Consider the following 24,062-nt stretch of genomic DNA (forward strand, 5'->3'; position numbering starts at 1 on the left):
AACACATTAATAGGAATTACAAAAAATAGGACTTAGATCATATGGCGACACCCGGATGGAAACAAATTGCAACACTAAATAAACAAATATCCCAAGAACTGTACAAAATTCAAGGAGGCATTGTTTCTAGGCAACGATAGATGGCGGCCCAATCACCTAGCACAGGCTGCAGCTGACAAATCATCTACGAAGCAGAAATTGGACATTCAAAGTATCCTTATGGAAGCTATATCAAAACAAGGCGGTGTCGTAGTCCATGGCCAAATTACAAAGTTATAAGAGCTGTGTTCGAATCCAAACGGAGGTATAAATTTTTTTTCAAAGTGGTTTTCGATTATTTGTAGAACAAAAAGAGTCTTTCATCCAACTGCAAATGAAATGCATTTGAAGCTCTCGGAAATTCTAATATCAAACTTCGGCATAAACACATGAGGATAACACAAAAATATGAATGACAAGAAATAGCGCCACCCAGAGAAAAAATGCAAATACTAATTCGTTTTTTCTAGACAATGATAGATGGCATCCCTGGTTTAGCAACTTAGAATTCGGAATGCCAAGGTACATGAGTTTGGTTTGGAATTTTTTCTACGATCATAAAATAATTAAATGGGGACTACGTAAAAACAAAAGCCTTTATTAAAAACGTTCTTGGAGGAAGCTTATTTAATAGGCTGCTAACCTATTTTGGGTTATATATCTGTTAATGTACGACACATATCAAATGAAAAATTCGGGGTTTCGAGAATCCTCCAGTAATTGAAAAGAGACCAATACATCCAGAAAAAGTCTCTTAGGTCCAAAAGTAGTGATTGGACCTTACTCCTTCGAAAATGTTCCTGTGATAACCGATTTTTTTTGCATGCTATTGAAGAATACGACTTGGGGAATATGTGGTTTCAACAAGACGGTGCCGCATGTAATACAACCTGAGCGAATATGGCATTATTGCAAAAGACATTTCAAAGCCGCGTATTTTTTCTTCGTAGCGATATTATCTAAGATTATGGGATTTAACACCAATAACCCTATTTATGGGGCTACCAATATTCATACAGTTTGTCTTATTTACGTTTACTTTTGAAATCACGACATGGATAACGCTGTATACAATTTCCCAAAATTTTGATATTTTCGTGGGTGGTACCAGAAAGAGGTATATCATTGTTGATGGCAATTTTCTGCTCTTCCATAAAATATTTGGAATTATATCAAACAAATATTGTCTGCAGTTGTGTGCTAAATATGTAATCACCACTGTATATGTAGACAAAGCCGATTGTCATTTTGCAGCTTGTTTGTTTAGTATTTTCTTCCGGGAATCGTATTTGTCGTCCTAGACACTTTTCAGTTTCCATATTATTTCAGTCAACAGTTCCTAAGAAAATAACTTTTCTGCTTACATTATACAACATCGCCCATTCTTCTATGGTGTACATAGTCCATTCTTCTATTTCTTATATTTTTCATTTCTTATAATTCGGTTCTAGGCAGGATTATGACATGTCAAGTTTTTTTCTTATAAAGGGTACTCCCTCATTTTTATGAAATACTAAATCATTCGCCAATATGCCATATCTCATTCTAATGTACGCAAATGTAACTAGCATTGCAAAGGAAACCCAACCTCATGTCTCTTGGTTTCAATATAGCTATTGTAATTAAATTATTGTAATCACGTTTTCAGTGTCTCATTCGAAGAATACAAATCACTTTGAGAAGCTATATACCCTTTTCATGTCACATCAAATACGGAAGTTTTCTGAAGTCTATGAATTTCAAAAACGTTCTAGTGGCTATAATTTTATTTGTTGTTACGCTACTGCCGAAAGGTGTGGAGTGTGCCGATGGCAGGACGACAACAAATGCAGGAATTGTTAAAAAAAACATTGTTATTTAAAAACTTGAATTCCTTAATGGGCCTCTGTAAGAATTTTTTAAAGAATATTTTTCAAGGACCAACACAAGACGTGGGTTTTTTAAAGAATATTTTGTTGAAAAGCCATACAAGTCGTAGATTTTTTAAAGAATATTTTTTCAAGGCTCATATATAAGGCGCGGATTTTTTAAAGAATATTTTTTCAGGTACGGATTTTTTAAAGATTATTTTTTCAAGGTCTTACAAGGTGCGCATTTTTTAAAGATTATTTTTCAAGGCTCTTACAAGGTGTGGATTTTTTAAAGAATATTTTTACCAGCGCCATACAAGGCGCTCACTTTTTAAAGAATATTTTTTCGAGGGACATGTACGACGTGAATTTTTTAAAGAATATATTTGCAAGGATCAAACCAAGACCTGGCTTTTTTAAGGAATATTTGTACAAAGTCTATATAAGACGTGGATTTTTTAAAGAATATTTTTTCAAGGCTCATATATAAGGCGTGGATTTTTTAAAGAATATTTTTTCAAGGCTCATATATAAGGCGTGGATTTTTTAAAGAATATTTTTTCAAGGCTCATATATAAGGCGTGGATTTTTTAAAGAATATTTTTTCAAGGCTCATATATAAGGCGTGGATTTTTTAAAGAATATTTTTTCAAGGCTCATATATAAGGCGTGGATTTTTTAAAGAATATTTTTTCAAGGCTCATATATAAGGCGTGGATTTTTTAAAGAATATTTTTTCTAGGCTCATGTATAAGGCGAGGTTTTTTAAGAAATATTTTTTCAAGGCTCATGTATAAAGCGAGGATTTTTAAGAAATATTTTTTCAAGGCTCATGTATAAAGCGAGGATTTTTAAGAAATATTTTTTCAAGGCTCATGTATAAGGCGAGGATTTTTAAGATATATTTTTTCAAGGCTCATGTATAAGGCGAGGATTTTTAAGAAATATTTTTTCAAGGCTCATGTATAAGGCGAGGATTTTTAAGAAATATTTTTTCAAGGCTCATGTATAAGGCGAGGATTGTAGAACCTACAATGTTGATGAATGAATTTTTCTCAATGAGGTAATGGGATCAAAACAATCCATATATAAATAATATACTGTAATTACAAAGTCGATTAATTAGTTATTTTTCTATATATAATTATTTTGTTTTTCATATATTTGCTGAGTAGTTAAATGCCGATACGCCACACTCCAAGCTAATAAAATAGGTACTTTTACTTATTAAAAGTGTATATAGATAGAATATATTTTTGCAATAAAATCATCATCTTTCTTTGATGAAATTAATTCCGAACCAATAAGAAATTTGATAATAATAATTGGATAACTTTTAGATTTTTCTAACACTGCAAAAATATAAAAAAATCTATTTTTATACTAATAAAACAAATATATTAATGTATGTTAAGGATGACACCAAGAGCAAACTTTATTGCCAGCGATTAAAATTAAACTGAGATAGTCACAGTCCACACCTGATACAAATCGATAATTTTTCTCTGTATCTAGAATCTTGACACGTACGGCATAACAATGACAATCAATTGCATTCACCTCCACTTCTTTTTCTATAACTGTGAATAAATATAAACATATTACAATTCATTACAAAGTTTTTTTATTACCATAAAATGACTTGTAGAAATATCAGGAATAATTTATTTTTATTAGCGCTACACTAACTGACTGGCAATATACATTTGTGTTGGCTCTTAAAGAAATATTCTTTAAAAAGTTCACGCCTGAAATGATCCTTGATATCTTTTCAAGGATCATCATTTCTTTAAAAAGTCCACGCCTGAAAAGATATTCTTTAAAAAATCCTCGCCTGAAATGATCCTTAAAAAATATTCTTTAAAAAGTCCTCGCCTGAAATGATCCTTAAAATATATTCTTTAAAAAGTCCTCGCCTGAAATGATCCTTAAAAAATATTCTTTAAAAAGTCCTCGCCTGAAATGATCCTTAAAAAATATTCTTTAAAAAATCCACGCCTTGTATGGATGGCCCTTGAAAAAATATTCTTTAAAAAATCCACGCCTTGTATGGATGGCCCTTGAAAAAATATTCTTTAAAAAATCCACGCCTTGTATGGATGGCCCTTGAAAAAATATTCTTTAAAAAATCCACGCCTTGTATGGATGGCCCTTGAAAAAATATTCTTTAAAAAATCCACGCCTTGTATGGATGGCCCTTGAAAAAATATTCTTTAAAAAATCCACGCCTTGTATGGATGGCCCTTGAAAAAATATTCTTTAAAAAATCCACGCCTTGTATGGATGGCCCTTGAAAAAATATTCTTTAAAAAATCCACGCCTTGTATGGATGGCCCTTGAAAAAATATTCTTTAAAAAATCCACGCCTTGTATGGATGGCCCTTGAAAAAATATTCTTTAAAAAATCCACGCCTTGTATGGATGGCCCTTGAAAAAATATTCTTTAAAAAATCCACGCCTTGTATGGATGGCCCTTGAAAAAATATTCTTTAAAAAATCCACGCCTTGTATGGATGGCCCTTGAAAAAATATTCTTTAAAAAATCCACGCCTTGTATGGATGGCCCTTGAAAAAATATTCTTTAAAAAATCCACGCCTTGTATGGATGGCCCTTGAAAAAATATTCTTTAAAAAATCCACGCCTTGTATGGATGGCCCTTGAAAAAATATTCTTTAAAAAATCCACGCCTTGTATGGATGGCCCTTGAAAAAATATTCTTTAAAAAATCCACGCCTTGTATGGATGGCCCTTGAAAAAATATTCTTTAAAAAATCCACGCCTTGTATGGATGGCCCTTGAAAAAATATTCTTTAAAAAATCCACGCCTTGTATGGATGGCCCTTGAAAAAATATTCTTTAAAAAATCCACGCCTTGAATGGCCTTTGAAAAAATATTCTTTAAAAAATCCACGCCTTGTATGGATAGCCCTTGAAAAAATATTCTTTAAAAAATCCACGCCTTGTATGGATGGCCCTTGAAAAAATAATCTTTAAAAAGTCCGTTCATATTTCCGTAGGGTATTTCGTTTGCGGTACAGATTATTTCATCTGAAGGTATTTTACCCCATAAAGATTAGTTTATAGAAATCATCTGGGCGTTCTGTGACCATTTCTCTCTAAGCATTCGATCCGCCAAGATCTAACGGTGACAATGAAATCACTTGTGGTCGGATATTTAATTATTTTAATTGTTCTAATGCAGTATTTGAATGCCAGCACACAGATAACTGTAAGTAACTAATTTCGAGAAGAAAATCAGAATTCTAATCACTTTCCGTATGCAGGCTGATCGTATCCATGCGGCTGGATATGGAAGTGAAACACATACAGTCATTACGGAAGATGGTTATGTTTTGACGGTGTTTCGTATAATTGGACGAAACAATGAGACGAGATCTACACCCGGTCCAGCGGTTCTCCTAATGCATGGTTTAATGAGTTCCTCGGATTGTTGGGTTATGCGTGGCCTAAAGGATGCCCTGGTGTATGAAATGGTGGATAACGGCTATGATGTGTGGTTGGGTAATGCTCGAGGCAATACCTATGGAAAACACCACTTAAAACTATCAACAGATTCTCCGAAATTTTGGGAATTTTCTTGGCATGAAATTGCAGTCATGGATTTACCCAATACCATCGATTATATTTTGGAGAAGACCCAGCAGACTCGGCTTCACTATTTGGGGCATTCTCAGGGTACAGCGATTTTATTTGTTCTGTTTTCCATGCAACCGGAATATAATCGAAAATTAAAATCGCTGCATATGTTTGCCCCCATTGCCTATCTCAAGCATGCACGAGCTCCACCGATCCTTTCCTTGGCGCCCTTTGTAAATATGCATACCCCAATGGATGGCCTGGTGAGTTATACTACTACGAGGTATATACCGATTGCTGGGCGTTTATTTAAAACATGTAATAATCGTAAGGCTTCCATTGAGGTTTGCACCGTTCTGCTGGCATTGCTGAATGGTGGCATGTCGGATTTTATACAAAAAGTAAGTAGAATTCGAAAAAAAAAATAAAAATAATCATTATCGGATTTTCTTCTTCTAGTCCATTTTACCGGATGTTTATGAAACCCACCCGGCAAGTACTTCAGCCCGCCAATCATTTCATTTTATTCAACTTTATTTGTCGGGACATTTTCGCCAGTATGACTATGGCAGTCAGGGGAATTTAGAGCATTATAATCGTACCACACCTCCGGATTATGATGTGAAAAATATACAGCCGCGATTCCCTTTTCAGTTTTACTATAGTGATTTTGATGATTTCTCTACGAAACCGGATGTTGAGAAATTCAGTGGTGTTCTCGGGAATAGAAGTGTTTTACATTTTGTAAATTTGAAGAAATTTGCCCATTTCGATTTTATGTGGGGTTATAATATTAAAAAACGCATTAATCCAGTTGTAATGAAAATTATGCAGGATACGGAGGAGGTATTACAAAGTGAAGACTCTCAGGATTAATAGTTTCATAATTCTAAGTATAATAGACCAAAAATAAATTTAAATTATTGTAATATAAATTAGTATACCATTTAAAAAATAAATAACACACGTGGATTTTAATACAATATGTTTTCTAAATCTCTATAAGGGGAGTATTTTTGGGTAGAACATTTTTAAGTCCCTTATACGGCTTCGATTTTTTAAATAATATTTTTTTAAAAGTCATACAAGCAGTAGCTCTTTAAAATAATTTTTTTCTAAAGTAATACGAGGCTTGGATCATTAAAAGAATTTTTTTCCAAAGCCAGGCGTGGTTTTAAAAAAATATTTTTTCCAAAGCCAGATGTGGTTTTTAAAAGAGTATTTTTTTTTTAAAGTAATACAAGGTTTGGATCTTTAAAAGAATATTTTGTCCAAAGTCATTCATGCGTGGATTTTTAAATATTTTTTCAACACCCAACACAAGGCGAGAATTTTTTAAAGAAAATTGTTTGAAAGTAATACAAGGCTTTGATCATTAAAATAATATTTTTTCCATAAATAATATTTTTTCAGATACGTTCTTTTTTAAAAGTGTTGTGATCAAATAATGAAAAATAAATACTTTATTGGAATTTAATTATGTTAGTTTTTTATATTGTAATATTGTTTCCAATTGTCTTGATTCTGTCGATATTAACTGTGCCAATTAAAAATGCCATGTAGTTTTGTATAAACATTTTCAATAAGATAATTAATAAATGCCATATACATATTAGTTTTATATATAATTGCCCAATAAATATGTAAATATTGAATTAAACCAGTGAGCTTAGCAGTATAGTCGGACTGGGTCGACCGTATGATACCCTACACAACTTACATACAAATCTAACTTTCTGTGGTAATACATTCTGAACTTGGGCAATATTTCGCGATATTTGCACCCTCCTGACCGACTAGCGGTGAACAAATACTATTAATATTCAGTACAGCCCTTCTAATTACTTGTCCAGATTCCATTCACCGTGGGTTGTGTTGTGATGTTTGGCTTATAATTATGGTCTATAGATCGACTCGAAAAAAAAACACACACAACAAATTAAGTTTTCGGTCCACTTCATCCCAAAATTATTATCTGATCATCACCGAAAAAGCGATCAGCGCTATATTTCCGCCCTCTAGTGTGGTAATGGGTTACTTAATAATATATGAATACGTAAGCACCTGTAAATATGGAAGTGTATCTCCCACATCGGAGTACATACGACAATATAATTGATATCAATTTAAAGGCAAACCACTCATCTTTGATACATCATCAACTTCTCGGGTCTATGTCCTATAGGTGTAAATATATACGCTATAAAATAAAAATTTTGTAATTTTTCACACAAAAGTCCGATATTTATCAAAACTGGCACGCTTATTCTTTGGGCCGATCCCCTTCTCCGACAAAAATTAATTATTTGTTTCATTTCATCTCCTAAATATTAATCAATCTTTACCAAAAACCATAGGGTCTTCATTGGCCAGAACCCACCCTACATGCAAAATATCGTGAAGATTGGTCCATAACTGCGGCCTGTATCGTGTTTAAAAATTATAATGGACGGACGGACGGACACATATGTCTAGATTGACTCAGCTAGTCGAGATATACCGATCGGTATACTTAATGGTGGGTCTAGGACTAATATTTCGCGGCGTTATAAAATTTTGGGGCTGCACAAAGCTATAATACCCTGACAACATAGTTGTGTAGGGTATAAAAAGCTTCCACTAACAATTTACACTTCATAAGAAAAATGTTCACAATTGTTATAAGAATTGAATTGAAATTTTTTACACTTCTAAACCTCTAATATATTTTTATAATTAGTAGATCAGTGTTTAATGGTTGGTTTGCTAAGGGGATCTCCCCCATTCTCGATTTTAAATTTTCAAGATTTTCGTTGGGCTGGTAAATGAATACCAATGCATGTTAAGGTTTGTAACTTTACACATATATGATTGAAGATTTAAAAGAGAAGAATACTAATTTTCAAAATTTGGATGTTGTTGTTTTTGGTGATTAAAGAAAAGTCCTTACTTTTGATGGCCGGGATGATAACTCCTCGTTGGAAGATCGGAATCCGAAAATTCCAAGGGTGTTAGAAAGGGTACATGTCTAGCTCTCGTATGAACTCTGGGTTGTGCAGGCACATCCCCTATAGAGATGAAGATGGAAACCTACTGACAGATACGTGCTGAGGATCTGGAAGGTCCGGTGGTCAAATGCTGATCAGCAGCATGTTCCAACTTATTAGAACAATTTGGCTAGAGAAGAACATGCCCACTGATTGAAGCTTCAGCATCCTGTGTAACGTGCACAAAAAATGAGACAAGACGATATGTGCCTACTATAGAGGAATTAGTCTACTTCCATCACATATAAAGAGCTGTCCAGTGTGCTGTGTGAAGGACTTAAGCCAATGATATTATTGGACCATACCAATGCGACTTAAGACCTGGCAAATCCACCATAGAAAAAACCCACGAACACACATCGACACATTAAACATATTCGTCGCATTCGACAGACCTATCCGCTCAAAGCTATTTAAAGCCATGTCTGCGTTCGGCATTCCTGCAAAATTAATACGGCTATGCAGGATAAGTTTAACTGGCACAAGACCAGGAGTTAAAGTCGGAAAGAACCTCTCGGAGCCCTTTAATACCGAACGAGGATTCAGACAAGGTGATACGCCGATGACATCAACATAATGGGTCGAACATTACGAGCAGTAACAACTACAATTGAAAAAACAGAATGAAATGGAGTCTGCCAAAGTGGGACAGGAAGTAAATGGTGAGAATGGTATGGTATCAACGCTCAAGACTTCCAATAGACTTGGACCAACTGTGGAACTTGAAAACTACAGCTTTGAGGTTGTCAACGATTTTATATACCTTGGTACTACGATAAATGAAAGTAATGCCATCGGTTTTGACATTCGGAGAAGGATAGTGTTGGTCAGCAGATGTAACTATGGTATGAGTAAGCAATTTAAGAATAAGGCCACGCCAGGCCAAATTCACACTCTACAAGATGCTGATTCTACCCTTGCCGATGCTTGGAGTGTTTGAAAGAAACATTCTCTGATCTGCGTTGAATGAACAACGAGATATACCATCGATACAGGGACATCGACTAGTCGGTCGTATCGAGCTGTAGTGACTACGGTGGCTAGGCTATTTTGTGCAAATGCATGAGGATGTTCCATCTCAAAGGGAGTATATAAGCGAGCCAACTGATGGATCACGCCGTAGTGGAAGGCCACGTATTTGATAGAAAGATCAAATTGAAGGCTTATGGAACAAATGTTCTGTCTCAAGCCAGCTAAATTAAGTATAGTTTAGTATTTTTCATAAATTTATAGTAAAAATTTCGAAAATTAACTCCTTATCCATAATTAAAATTTCTAAAAGTAGTCGGTGAACCTTTTCATATACTTACTTCATTTTTTTAATTTAATGAATCCAATATTTTAATTAGTACTTATTTTGAAATATATATGTTCAGCGTTTCAGCTTTACCTTAAGAAAGGTGCAAAATTTAGTTCACTTCCGTATACCTTTAGTACGAATTTCCGAAAAATCAATGCTATGTGTTTAAGATACCTCTTAAAATTTTGTATGAGATTCTACAAACCCTTTGGTAGCTCCAGAGCGGAGTGTAGAGCACACGTAGTCAGGAACAAAAATTAAGGATTTTAGTTTATTTCTGGTCACTGATTATTGGAGGATTACCAACTCATATACAAAATTTCAAAATTCTGATTACATCCGCTTTGTCTGGGCGTTGATTAACATATTTAAATACGAATTTCCAAAAACCTAGCTTAACAACATCGAACCGCACATAAAAATACTATTCTATGGTCATATTTATCACTATAAATAATATGTGTAATATGCGTTATTTTTATTTGCAACTCAATATTTTCATTGCCAATTAAAAACTGTGCTGTTCAAAACAATCAGAAACGAAAATTAACTGACTTACACGTCATACGTCCTTTTATTAGTTACTTACTTATTAACTGTAATTAATCAATTTGTAAAAATCTAATAACTTATACTCTAATTACTCAAGACGCTATATTAACAACACTAGACAACAAATTTGCACTACATCGGCTTCGAACTCAATCTAGTGTTGGCGCCTTCTTAACAATATTTTTAAAGCTTTTAACTTTTTATAATAAAATCGATATTATTATTATTTTTTTAATTATTGCCATAAAAAATAATTATTTATTTTTATGTGTTTAAAAGGGATCCTGTAGACAAGTGTTAATCAATCTGTTTGTTCAGTTTGATTCCAATGTTTTCCTTGAAAAGTCAATTTCTGCTGTCAGATTACTTACAACGGATATATACAGATTATGCCACTAGTAGGTACATAAATAAACAATTGTTAGAAGTAAAAAACAAATTTAAGAATATTTTCTTAAAGATACCAATACTTTTTATTGATTCACATACATACTTTTTATTGATTCTTACTGTAGCTGTTAATCCAATTTAATAAATATATAATTTAGAAATACAATCACACCTTAATCAGCTCAACTAAGGAAGACATTACTACTGATCACTTTTCAAACTACCATCTGGACGGTACTTTGTGTTCTTTATGCGATATGCAATAACAAATGCGGTTCTCATACTTCCATTTATCTCAATTCTACAAACTAACTTTGTCATTTGTTCCACAATTGCAAATCGAGCTTTATTTAACACTATTCGTATTCGATTAATACGTGGCCTAATGTTTAAATATTTATCTTCGTAGTCGAGCCAAATCAAAGTATATATTTTTGATCGGCAAAAGCTTAGAGTTGATGAGACGTTACCCGTACAACCCTGAATGATTTCTTGTTATTCCCGCATTAAGATTTTGTAACGTTCAACACAATGTACTCGTATTGCAAATAGAACTGCACCAACTAAGCTAGCATTAACGTTCACCACAAAGAGATAATTCGCATTCACTTCGTAACACCACAGCCATAAGTGTTTTTGATTGCTCATTTTACATATGAGGATTTGCAATTTAGAATATTTAGAATTTAGAAATTTACATGCTGTTTCCCACAGAGGCTTCGGTTTACGTTCTCCGTGAAGGCCTCGGCTTACTCTTCGTAGTTAAATATAGACCTTTGCCCGAGGTCTTAGTCAGCATGTGTTTCTAATCAGTATACATCATTCACGATCATCGTAAACGATCATTATATGAAAAATTATTGATGCTAGGAGTATCAGCAAAAATGGCAATCGATCGTGTGGGTCTTCGTATTCAAGCCAAATAATTCTACAGTATTTCGAAGAAGATGCACTTCGAAACAAATGATTGCCTTTTTCTTCAGAAAAAGCTGGTCATGTGGCGACTATTCCGTTTGAGTGATGTGTATATTTTTTGGTCGCCAAAAACGTGGATTTGAGGGGGCATTCTCCACACAGCCCTGACTTGCTATGATGTCCTCTCATTTCCAGTCACCTACCGACGTTCTATTCAACATAACAAATGTAATACAAGCAGAACACCACGAATTTCTTTAGCATTAACGTTTACATGCAGAAAATTCACATTCACTTCATAACAACACAACCATAAGTACATCAGTTTTATCTACTGAAGCGAACTTGTCATTGAACGGGCCTGCTTTGTATTATAAGTGCTCTTTGCACATACGAGCATTCACAATATTTTTGGTGGTTTATCATAGTGGATATAGAGGATTCGATTTGCTGTTCTCCACAGATGCTTTGGCTTACCGTTCTCCGCAGAGGCCTCAACTTAATATTCTTAGTTAGATATAGTAGTTTGCCCAAGAGCTTGGTCAGCATGTATTTCTAATTTGTATACAACGTTCCCGATCATCGATAAATCGTCGTAGCCGATTATTATACGACTTCCGACACCTTCCGATCATCATTAAATCGTCATACCCGACCATAAACTTTCCAAGTTAAAGTGTTAAATTCTATGTCGATTTATTCACTCGTCGGGCTGTGGAAATCACGATAGATATGACAATATATAAGTTAAAGCTTAGTAATTTAGCACATGTACAGCACATATACAGATTGTTTAAATATTGCACTTGTTCCTCGCTTTGAAAACAAGTGAAAATTATTATAATCATGAGAAAGACACTATGTTTTCCAAAAACATTTCATTATCACATATCACAACTATTTTCCTACTTCGCTTTACTTTACCTATAGTTGCGCTCATTTCTCTATCTCTCTTCTTGCTAAAAACCGCCTACTTTCCTAGTTTTGATTTCCATTGTTACTAGTTTTGATTTCCATTGTATTTTCCAAATAATTTTTTTATAAATGATAAAATGGTGTTAACAAGCCCAAAAAAAAAAACACAACCACCATTTATTGATCGACTGTGTTGGGTTTTGGTATCGTTATTCGTGTCTTCCCTTACTTCGTGGTTGTTGTTTTTGAAACCATTTATTTGTCTAATATTTCTGTTGCTAAAAACCGCCTACTTTCCACTCCCTCGATTGTTACTAGTTTTGATTTCCATTGTTTCTTTTTTTCAGAAATGGTGTTACAAAATTCGCATATGTATTTTCCAAATAATTTTGATATTATAAATGATAAATATGAAACAAGTGTTTATACGAATAACAAGCCCAACCGAATGTTTTACATTATATATTATTGTTCTAATGATGCAGAGCATGCACATATAAGTAAATAAGAAAAAACGAGACAAGACATAACAAAGGAGAAGTAAACATAAAATCAAATTGGAATCGAAATCGCTTATAGCGACGATCAAAGGACCGATGACGGGACTTTTGGGTATATCGTTATAAATAGCGTCGTTATGAACGATTTTGACTGTACAAAAATTAAAAAGACAAAGTATTGCTGTGCCATAGGAACAAGCGACCACCATCAAGCACACACACTTCAAAGTTAATTTTGTCTATCTCTCTCTCTCTCTGACAAGAAGCTGGTATTTAAATTTTTATGAATTGCATTCATAAAATGCAGAAATCCCATTATTGGAACACTCTCTGAACGTTATATCGAATTTTTATTTCGAAATAATTTGGAAAATGCATATGCGAATTCTGTAACAACATACAGAAGTCGATATAAAGAAAAAAATGGAATGCATTTTCACACCGAAGGAACTGCAAAGGGCCCTTCTTCGACACTGTCGAATTTTACTTATTTAAATTAGATATTTAAAAACATACTTTGGTGAATAATATTTGTAAACTATTTGAAAACAATGTTCGATTTATTTAAATACACACCACATAACCTCAATGTGTGCCTAATTCATAAAAATAATGTAACGCATTTTAAGTTCGGCTTGAACACACATAGACCAAATACATGATTACTGGATTTTGCCTTATTTTATAAACAATCTCATCATGTTTTGTGGCATTACATTCTCAGTATTTACATTGATTAGCTGGACGAAACAATGAAGTCGGCTATCGTATTAAATCTAAGCGTCGTTCTAATTCTAAAGTTCCAAAGTGTTATTGGTGCAACAACAACGACAACAAGTGTAAGTGGGAAATACAATTGCCAAGTCTCTTCCGTAGATTGATTATAATGCACTTCCTTTTTATTATTTAGGCCGATCGCATACGAAGTGCCGGCTACGTTAGTGAAAATCATGAAATCCGCACCAAAGATGGTTACATCATTACAATATTTCGCATAAGAAATTCGACAAATGATGTTTCTAGGCGCCCAGTGGTTTTAATGTGGCATGGTTTGTTAACCTCTTCGGAATGTTGGGTGATACGAGGATTAACCGACACATTGGCATATGATTTGGTGGATAGTGGCTATGATGTTTGGTTGGGTAATGCTCGTGGTAATACCTATGGTAAACGTCATGTTAGCCTCTCACCAGATGATCCGAAATTTTGGCGTTTTTCATGGCATGAAATAGCCATGAACGATTTACCACAAACTATCGATTATATATTGGAGGAGACCCAGCAAACGTCTTTACATTATGTTGGCCATTCTCAGGGTACAACAATAATGTTTGTTTTACTCTCAATGCAACCGGAATATAATGCGAAGTTTAAGACCTCACATATGTTGGCACCTGTGATATTTTGTAAATATATTCGGGCATTGCTGTTTGAGCTACTGGCAGTGGTGGTGGGTTCATATTCACCATTGGATCCATTGTTGGGCGATTCTGCTCTCTTTCAACAACCAATTTTGCGACAAATATTCGCGGTGGATAAATGCCGTGAAATAATTAACAGCGATCCATCAGCCAGTCCGGAGCTGTGTAGACGTGTGGTGTTCCTTATATTCGGTGGATATTCGGCGTATTTTAAAAGTGTAAGTGGAGTGTAAATTGGCATATTGCGTTCTTGGAGGACGATATTTATATTTACGGAAATATTCGATATGGGCCATTTATATCGGTTCCGCATCAGATCCTCTGTATTTATTAAGGAATTTCTTGTATAGGACAACTATTGGTCTTCTATAACTATTTTTGATCTGTTTGAAGAAGACCTGAAGTTATTCCGTAGAGAGACATTATGGTATTTTATAAGAATACCTTCTGGACTCTGGTCGTCTAGGAGGAGGTCTGCTTTAATAGGAAATGACGAGAAGATATTCGGCTCAATTCATGCACATTATTTTCATTTCAAAAATTTTAATTTTGTAAACTGAAAAAATGGTCCTTCGATCATCTCACACACGTTCTCAACTTCGCCGTAACGCTACTTTATAAAAAAAATATATATTTTCCCATTTCAGTTCCTTCTGCAGGAAGCCTACAATACACATCCTTCAACAGCTTCCACCCATCAGGCTATACACTATATACAACAAAAAGTCTCCGGATATTTTCGTCAATATGATTTTGGTGTAGAAGGCAATATGGCACGTTACAATCAGTCAACACCACCCGATTACAATTTGGCCAATGTTAACACCAGATTCCCAATACATTTATATTATAGTGATTATGATGAATTATCAACGAGGAGGGATATTGAAAAATTAACCGGCATCATGGGCAGTCGAAGTGTAGAACATTTTATACCATTGAAAAATTTCGCTCACATAGATTTTCTGTGGGCCACCAACGTTAAGGAGGTCCAGAATAATCGTATTTTGCAAATAATGAATGATGCTGAAGTGGCGCTGGAAAACGAGACGGGGCCTTAAAGCTATATTATGTATTCGTGATGGGTAATAAATTGTGATATATTTTTAAGTTTTAAGAAAAGCTAGAATTTTATCCAAAATAGAAACAGATTTTCCGGAATTTGTTTTATTTAGCGACGAACCTGATCGGTTTCCTAAGCACTGCTAGTATTTTATAAAAAATTCTGTACCGTATAGAGGACTTAAAATTCTTCTATAAGAAAACTTTCTTTTCCTCGCAAGAAGAAGACCTGCGGAACTTCTATAAGAAGACCTTTTGGTCCTCTATAAGAAGACCTGCGAGACTTCTATAAGAAGACATTTTGGTTTTCTATGAGAAGACCTTCTGGTCTTTTCTAAGAAGACCTTCTGGCCTTTTCTAAGACGACCTTCTGTCCTCTAAAAATACCTTCTGGTCTTCTATGAGAAGACCTTCTGGTCTTCTATAAAAATACCTTCTGGTCTATTATAAGAAGACATTCTGGTCTTCTATGAGAAGACCTGCGAGACTTCTATAAGAAGACATTTTGGTTTTCTATGAGAAGACCTTCTAGTCTTTTCTAAGAACACCTTCTGGCCTTCTCTAAGAAGACCTCCTGGCCTTCTCTAAGAAGACCTTCTGGCCTTTTCTAAGACGACCTTCGGTCCTTCTCTAAAAATACCTTCTGGTCTTCTATGAGAAGACCTTCTGGTCTTCTATAAAAATACCTTCTGGTCTATTATAAGAAGACCTTCTGGTCTATTATAAGAAGACCTTCTGGTTTTCTATGAGAAGACCTTCTGGTCTTCTATGAGAAGACCTTCTGGTCTTCTATGAGAAGACCTTCTGGTCTTCTATGAGAAGACCTTCTGGTCTTCTATGAGAAAACCTTCTGGTCTTCTATGTGAATACCTTCTGGTCTTCTATGAGAAAACCTTCTGTTCTATATAAAGACCTTCGGGTCTTCTATAAAAAGTCTTTCTTATTTTCTATAAAAAGTCCTTCTGGTCGTCCATAAGAAGACCTGCTGGCCTTTCATTAGATGACCTTATGGTCTCCTAAAGGAGGACTTTTGGTGTTCTATAAGAAGACCTGCTGGTCTGAGATAATAATAATTTCAGGTTTTCTATAAGAAGAAGACCAGATGGACCTTCTGGTCTTCTCTAAGAAAATTTTCTGGTATACTATGAGAAGACCGCCTGGTCTATAAGAACAACTTCTAGTTTTCTATGAGAAATTAGTTCTGGTCTTCTATAAGAAGATCTTTTGGTCTTTTATGAGAAGACCGCCTTGTCTCTGAGAATACATTCTGGTCTACTATATGAAGATCTTCTGGTCTTTTATAAAAAGACTTTCTGTTCTTCTATAAGAAGACCTACTGGACTTCTATAAAAAGAATTACTGGTCTTCTATATGAAGACTTTCTGGTCTTCCATATGAAGACCTTCGGGTCTTCTATAAGAAGACCTTCGGGTCTTCTATAAGACGACCTTCTTTTTCTATAAGAAGACCATCTGGTCTTCTGTAAGAAGAATACTTTCTGGTCTTCTATAAGAAGATCTTCTGGTCTTCTATAAGAAGACCTTCTTTCTGTACTTGTGAGGAATGACTTTCTGGGTTTCTATGAGAAAACGTTTTAGTCTTCTATGAGAAGAGTTTTTGGTCTTCTATGATAAGAGGAAATCTTCTGTCCTTTTACCATAAGAGCTTCTACGAGAAGAAATATGACCATAACAAGATCATTGGTCTCCTCCAAGAAGACTTACTGTCGGTTCCTAAGACATTTTATCATTTATACCGATTGGTTTCCTCGATGAAGACCTTCTGTCTGGCGTTTCATAAATAATGAATCCATTAGTATTTATTACCAAATCTATTACTAATAATAAGAATTAATAATACTTTGTTAGTTATAATTTTAATTATATCTAACAAGCGCCGTGTTAAACGTGGTACACGTTGTGATTTTTGAAAATTTCGCTTTGTCATCATTGGAAATGCAACAACATATCAAATCAATAGACACCATGATTAATTTAACTGATAGTTGTTGTTGAATTGTAAATGACTTTACATTTATTGGATGGAATGTATTGACCCGTGATTGTGAAAACATCATGAAATGCATGCAACATTCCATATTTCACGATGCCAGTTAGAAATTGACCGCCCCGTTTCTATCTACGAGAGCACTGAAAGAAAATGTGCAATTGTATATAAGGCCATAGTATCTAAAGCCATGCTCTGAAATCATTTACTGTCAGTAGGTCTCAGTTGGCTCGAAGGTGGCTTGCAATGTTCGACCCATTATATCGATGTCGCCGTCGTAGGGGAGTAACATGTGCTGTTTAGTGTACAGAGTGTCATTTCTGCTCACTTTTTCCAGCAGTATGTTAAACGGATCAACGACAAACTGTCACCATGTCGGAATTCTCGCTCGGTACTGAAGAGAGGCCCTTTCCGACTTGCATAGCCGTATTAATTTTGCAGGAATACCGAACGCGGACATGACTTTAAACACCTCTGAATGGACAGGGCTATCGAATATGGCTTTATAATCGACGAATAGATGGAATGTGTCGATATGTTTTTCGTGGATCTTTTTCAGGATTTGGCGCAGAGTGAAAATATGGTCAATGGTGGACTTGCCGGGCCTGAAGCCGCATTGATATGATCCAATAATGTCATTGACCATTGGCTTCAGTCGTTCACACAGCTCGCTGTATATCACTTTATATGTGATGGAAAGGAGACTTATTCCTCTACAGTAGGCAAATATAGTCTTGTCTCCTTTTTTGTGCACGAGACGCAGGGTGCTGAGGGTCCAATCATTGGGCATGCATTCCTCTAGCCAAATTGTACTAATGAGCTGGTGCATGCTCCTGACCGGCATCTGAACACGGTCTTGAATAGTTCGGCAGGTAATCCATCGGCACCTGCTGCTTTATTATACTTCAGCCGATTGATTGCTATTCTGACTTTATCTTGGCTAGGTGGTATCCAATCTATAACGTCATCTCTTATTGGTTCTGGGATATCTTCTTCACTGTTACTATGTGATAACAGAAGCTTTGCAAAATGCTCCTTCCGATCATCAGGATGTGCCTGCACCAAAGACGTCGGTTTGGTGTTTTACTTGTTGGTAAAATTTCCGGACTTCATTCTGACTCCTGTACATCTCGATTTGCTGACGTTTACGTTTTCCTTCTCCTTTTTTCTAAAAATACGATTCTTCTCTCTCCTTTTCTCCTGATAATTCTCTCTCGCATTACGTGTTGCTACTGTCTGCAGGGTGGTCCTATACGCTGCGTGGGTTTCCTGATGGAGGTTTTTGGTACCCAAGTGTTGCTTTTGCTCTAGTTTGTAGGGAGTGGGCAATGTTTTGCCATTGTGCTTCTAAACTATTATCGGGACAAGAAGTGCTTTCGTCAAGCAGGTTGGTAAGGTGAGTGGAATAGGCTTCTGCTATCTGTTGTGTTTGCAGCTTTTTGACTTCGAATTTCCGTGTTGTGTTAGATTGCACCTTTTCAACATTAGAACGGGTGCGGACCTTGGCTGCCACATGGTTAATGTCCGAATCGATATTCGATTCGGAAATATGTCTTTGGTCTGTTCATCTTTGTCTTCCATCGCAGCATGGGCACAAATGATACTGATGTAGAAGAACTACGCTTTTATGCGATTTATAGCAATTCGCTCATCTACTGGAGTGAATCTGGAGACGAGATCTGTTATTCTCCTGTTAAAATCCGTAGCCAAGTTCATGTCTCTTTTCTTGGCAGCCCGAATACAGGGCGCAGTCATCTGTTTTACTTACGCCAGCCGCTTTCCATCGCATTTCCTGTAAGGCAATAATATCGGCTTTGTACTTCTTGAGTACATCCGTCAAAGGGAAAACTGCACTTGTTCTGTACAAAGTGCGCACATTTCATGTTCAGATTCGCTGATCGTGGTCTTTTATACGTTTGCGGGGGTCGTAAACATGGTGGAGTTTGGTTTTCTGTTTAGTTGGTTTGTCATAAAAGAAGGGGGTTTCTCAATGTTGGCGGGTAACTAACCCGACAACCCATTTTTTTTTTAATTCTTGTGGGTGAACTCGCGGCTCACTATCAGCTCACTATTTCAACAGGTGATGGAAGTAGCTACCCACGGTGACATCGTGGGGAGGTCAGTGTCCACAACTGAGATGAAAGAGGAGACAAGATAGGCCTGGGCTTTGCCATGCTAAAACCAATCAGAGCCGTTGCTTGATCTATCATCCCCTACGTCGCCAATATTTTGATAAAATTGCGGACTCATTTTTGGTATTTTGCTGGTTAAAATCGCATCGTGGAGGCTTGCAGGTCAGGCCAAAATTTATTTTTCTCTGTGTATTTTAGAAATTTCACTTTCCAATCAAAATCATTTTTTTGTATCGATGACAGTTGGTGTGTTTGTGTGTGTCTATCTGACAATTCTACAAATAAACACCTATTTTACAGAACAGAACTAAACATGTTTTCATTTAATTTTTAACGGTATATCAATCTAGTCAGGCACGATTTTTTCTCAGTCATGAGAAAGACGATAATTGTTGGTTTAATTTTTCTAATTTCGAAATATCAGAATGCTGCGGCCGTTACAACAGTAAGTGGGTGGTTTATTTTCTGAAAAGAAATTAAAAAAAAAAAAATTCTTAACAGGCTGATCGTATCAAATATGCCGGCTATTCAAGTGAAACCCATAATGTGAAGACCCCGGATGGTTATCAACTGGCAATATTTCGTGTCAAGAATTCCGTACAAAAGAGAAAACTTACGGATGGTCCTGTTGTAGGGGAGACTGGGGCACCTTCGGCACTTTTTTTTTAGAGCTCTATATCTCAGTACATATTCAACATATATAACAACTATATGGCTGATTATTGTCCTCTGACACTTAATTATGAAAAATAGTACCAAAAAGATATATAAAAATAGTATTAGTTAAAAAATTTTACAGTTTTGTAAAAAAAGTCAAATTCGCCGAATGTGCCCCAACCCGGGGTAGCTTCGGCATTTGATGGGGCACATTCGGCACCATAGTCATAGCCGGGTAATTGTCATCGCTATCAGTCTGGTTGAAATTCTGATCCTCTAAAGGCTCTATTTGGTTTTAATACGCCACACAATGTTTGAATTATAGGGCTTTATTTTCTAGCGGCGGACGTTTACATCTCAAGGTCGCACACACAATCAGAAATAGGGGTTTTCTATCGCATTTTCGTCAATATAAGCACTTTTGATCTTTTATATGCAATTTCGAGCCATATTAAAGGATTAGTTTTAAAGACAAACTCAAAAACATTTTAAGGAAATAATATTGCACAACCTGTATATGGCCGAATGTGCCCCGAATGTACTTTTTATAGTTTTTTCATTTTTTTCGATCAGCTTTGTAAAAATATTATATTTTTAAATATTTCTAGAATAATACACATCGTAGTTAACCACTTTTTAATAATATTGTCTTAAAAATTTAAAAAGTTTTATACACGAAATACTTACGAAATGGAATTGAAATATTACAGAAACATCTATAAAAATACAAAAACCTATGTATCTAAATAAGCTTATTAGTTAGAAATTTCAAACTTTGTGTAAGTTATTTATTTCGATATTCGATACATATGTATCGAAACTAGTGATGTACGGGGAGAGCTTCATATCGAAAACGCGATTGCCGAAGGTGCCCCGATGCCGAAGGTGCCCCAGTCTCCCCTACTTCTTATGCATGGTCTTTTTAGTTGTTCCGATTGTTGGGTTATACGTGAATTGGAAAATCCCTTGGCCTTCGAATTGGTCGATAAGGGCTATGATGTGTGGTTGGGTAATGCACGCGGAAATGCCTATGGTGAACGCCACGTGAAAATGACATCGAATGATAGGAGATTTTGGCGTTTTTCATGGCATGAAATTGGTACAATTGATTTACCCTCAATGATCGATTATATTCTCAAGGAAACGCAACAGTCGTCACTACACTATGTCGGTCACTCTCAGGGTTGTACCATTATGTTGGTCTTACTTTCAACACATCCGGAATATAATAGCAGACTCAAATCCGTGCATTTACTGGCTCCGGCGGCCTATATGGCAAATGTTCGTGCCCCCTTGTTTCAGCTATTGGTACCGATTTTTGTTCGTTCTCCAATTATAAGTGAACTGCTGGGCGATATACCCCTTCTACAAATTCCGCTTTTACATCAACTACTCGGATTAGAACAGTGTCGTACAGGCGTTGCAAATCCCGAATATTGTTCATCGTTGTTATTTATGGTAGCTGGTGGTTATTCCAGATATTTAAATCATGTAAGTTCCGCAATATTCGAAATGTGGATTTTTTAATTATTCGTTTCCTCTTCAAGTCACTTTTACAGGACATTTATGCCACACATCCATCACCATCGTCCACCCATCAGGCCATACATTATGTACAGCTTAAAATATCCGGACGCTTTCGCCAATATGATTTTGGGCGGGAAGGCAATATTCTGCAGTATAATCACACAGCGCCCCCTGAATATCCTTTGGAAAATATTAATCCGAAATTTCCTCTACATTTGTATTATAGCGATTACGATGAGTTGGCAACGCGTAAGGATATTGAGAAATTGAGTAAACTTTTAGGTAACCGTAGTGTTGATCATTACATCGATTTGAAGGAGTTTGCTCATATCGATTTTATTTGGGCAAATAACATCCACGAAGTTATTAATCGGCCGATTTTGGAAATTATGCAGGATACAGAAGAGCTGCTGGCCAAAAATAATACCATATTATAAAATATTTAATAAAAATATATTTAAAGCCTACAATAGGTCTGTATTTTTTAAAATTAGTTTTTCAAGGCTTAGCAATAGGCGTGGCTTTTTTAAAAACATTTTCAAGGACTATTAAGTAGGTAATAATAAGAAATCGCATATAAAGTGCTATCCCGTGTGCTGTGTAAACGACATTATTGAACCATACTAATGCGGCTTCAGACCTGGCAAATGCACCATTGAACAGATTTTCACTCTGCGCTAAATCCTGGAAAAGACCCACTAAAAACACATTGACACATACCACCTATTTGTCGAATATAAAGCCGCATTTGACAGCCCTATCCGTTCAGCGGTGTTCGGCATTCCTGCAAAATTAATACGGCTATGCAGAATAACTTTAAGTGGCATAAGGTCAGCAGTTAAAATCGGAAAGGACCTATCGGAGCCCTTCAATACCGAACTAGGATTCACCACCTATTCGTCGACTATAAAGCCGCATTTGTCAGCCCTATCCGTTCAGAGGTGTTTAAGGTCATATCTACGTTCGGCATTCCTGCAAAATTTATACGGCTATGCAGGATAACTTTAAGTGGCACAAGGTCAGCAGTTAAAGTCGGAAAGCTCCTATCGGATCCCTTCAATACCGAACTAGGATTCAGACAAGGCGACAGTTTGTCGTGTGATCTTTTTAACATCCTGTTGGAAAAGGTCATATGAGATGCAAAGGTGAACAGAAATGGCACTCTGTTCACCAAACAACACATGTTACTCGCCTACGCCGATGACATCGATATAATGGGTCGAACATTGCGAGCGGTAACAGCCACCTTCGTACAAATTGAAAAGGAGTCTGCCAAAGTGGGTCTGGCAGTAAACAACAAGAAGACCAAGCTGATGGTATCAACGCGCAAAACGTCCAGTAGATTCGGACCAACTGTGGAACTTGATAACTACAGCTTCGAGGTAGTTAAAGATTTTATATACCTTGGTACCGCTATAAATAAAACGAATGACACCAGTTTTGAAATTCGGAGAAGGATTGTGATGACCAACAGATGCTACTATGGTCTAAGTATGCAGTTTAAAAACAAGGCCACCTCCCGCCAGACCAAACCCACACTCTACAAGATGCTGATACCACCCGTGCTGTTATATGAATCTGAAGCATGGGCACTTGCGCAAGCAGATGAGGCAGCTCTTGTGGTGTTTGAAAGAAAAATTCTCCGAAATATCTACTGGCCTATCTGCGTCGACGGTGAATATCGGCATCGAATGAACCACGATGAACCACCAATTTATACGCGGACATCGACATAGTCAGTCGTATAGAGCTGCAGCGACTACGATGGCTAGGCCATATTCTGCGAATGAATGAGAATGCCCCAGCTCAAAAGCATATAAAAGCGAGCCTATGGTTGCCGTAGAAGGGGAAGGTCACGAATCAGATGGAAAGACCAAGTAGAAAACAACATGGTCTTTCAAATTGGCGGGGATGCGCACAAGGCCGACGCGCTTGGCAATCTTTTTTAAGCTCGGCTTATGGAACAACCGTTCTGTAACAAGCCTAAGTAAGTAATTACAAGCGTAGTAAGTAGGTAAAAAATGTAAGCTGTCAAAAACCTATAGTCCCCAAAATATTATATTTTCTGATGTATTACCGATTTTTTTCAGATTAAAAAAATAATTACTTTCCAGTAATATACCTTGAATAACACGACTAAAATTTTATGGGAAATGCGTTAAAATATTTAA

General features: G+C 36.0%; 3 protein-coding genes across 3 annotated transcripts; all 3 read left to right on the top strand.

The window, feature by feature from the left end:
• The first annotated feature begins 5,041 nt into the window (after nucleotides 1-5,041).
• LOC133321573 (lipase 3-like) lies at nucleotides 5,042-6,363 on the top strand. The gene is made up of 4 exons (XM_061530658.1): nucleotides 5,042-5,119; nucleotides 5,175-5,888; nucleotides 5,947-6,196; nucleotides 6,302-6,363. Exons 1-4 carry the CDS (start codon nucleotides 5,042-5,044, stop codon nucleotides 6,361-6,363), a joined length of 1,104 nt encoding a protein of 367 aa, XP_061386642.1.
• Nucleotides 6,364-13,837: 7,474 nt separating this feature from the next.
• Nucleotides 13,838-15,567, top strand: LOC133321574 (lipase 3-like). The gene is made up of 3 exons (XM_061530660.1): nucleotides 13,838-13,924; nucleotides 13,996-14,724; nucleotides 15,154-15,567. Exons 1-3 carry the CDS (start codon nucleotides 13,838-13,840, stop codon nucleotides 15,565-15,567), a joined length of 1,230 nt encoding a protein of 409 aa, XP_061386644.1.
• A 4,565-nt stretch (nucleotides 15,568-20,132) lies between these two features.
• LOC133321575 (lipase 3-like) lies at nucleotides 20,133-22,328 on the top strand. The gene is made up of 3 exons (XM_061530661.1): nucleotides 20,133-20,152; nucleotides 21,291-21,855; nucleotides 21,924-22,328. Exons 1-3 carry the CDS (start codon nucleotides 20,133-20,135, stop codon nucleotides 22,326-22,328), a joined length of 990 nt encoding a protein of 329 aa, XP_061386645.1.
• The last annotated feature ends 1,734 nt before the right edge of the window (nucleotides 22,329-24,062 follow it).

This window comes from Musca vetustissima, unplaced genomic scaffold (assembly GCF_032173495.1).
Source record: "Musca vetustissima isolate MV318-11 ecotype Yass unplaced genomic scaffold, APGP_CSIRO_Mvet_v1 utg68149, whole genome shotgun sequence".
Classification (NCBI taxonomy): domain Eukaryota; kingdom Metazoa; phylum Arthropoda; class Insecta; order Diptera; family Muscidae; genus Musca; species Musca vetustissima.

Coding starts and splice junctions, on each gene's coding strand:
- LOC133321573 (XM_061530658.1), top strand. CDS start 5,042: ATGAAATCACTTGTGGTCGGATATTTAATTATTTTAATTGTTCTAATG. Junction 5,889..5,946: donor TGTCGGATTTTATACAAAAA/GTAAGTAGAATT, acceptor TTCTTCTTCTAG/TCCATTTTACCGGATGTTTA. Junction 6,197..6,301: donor ACCGGATGTTGAGAAATTCA/GTGGTGTTCTCG, acceptor GCATTAATCCAG/TTGTAATGAAAATTATGCAG.
- LOC133321574 (XM_061530660.1), top strand. CDS start 13,838: ATGAAGTCGGCTATCGTATTAAATCTAAGCGTCGTTCTAATTCTAAAG. Junction 13,925..13,995: donor CAACAACAACGACAACAAGT/GTAAGTGGGAAA, acceptor TTTATTATTTAG/GCCGATCGCATACGAAGTGC. Junction 14,725..15,153: donor ATTCGGCGTATTTTAAAAGT/GTAAGTGGAGTG, acceptor TTCCCATTTCAG/TTCCTTCTGCAGGAAGCCTA.
- LOC133321575 (XM_061530661.1), top strand. CDS start 20,133: ATGCTGCGGCCGTTACAACA. Junction 20,153..21,290: donor ATGCTGCGGCCGTTACAACA/GTAAGTGGGTGG, acceptor TGGTCTTTTTAG/TTGTTCCGATTGTTGGGTTA. Junction 21,856..21,923: donor ATTCCAGATATTTAAATCAT/GTAAGTTCCGCA, acceptor TCACTTTTACAG/GACATTTATGCCACACATCC.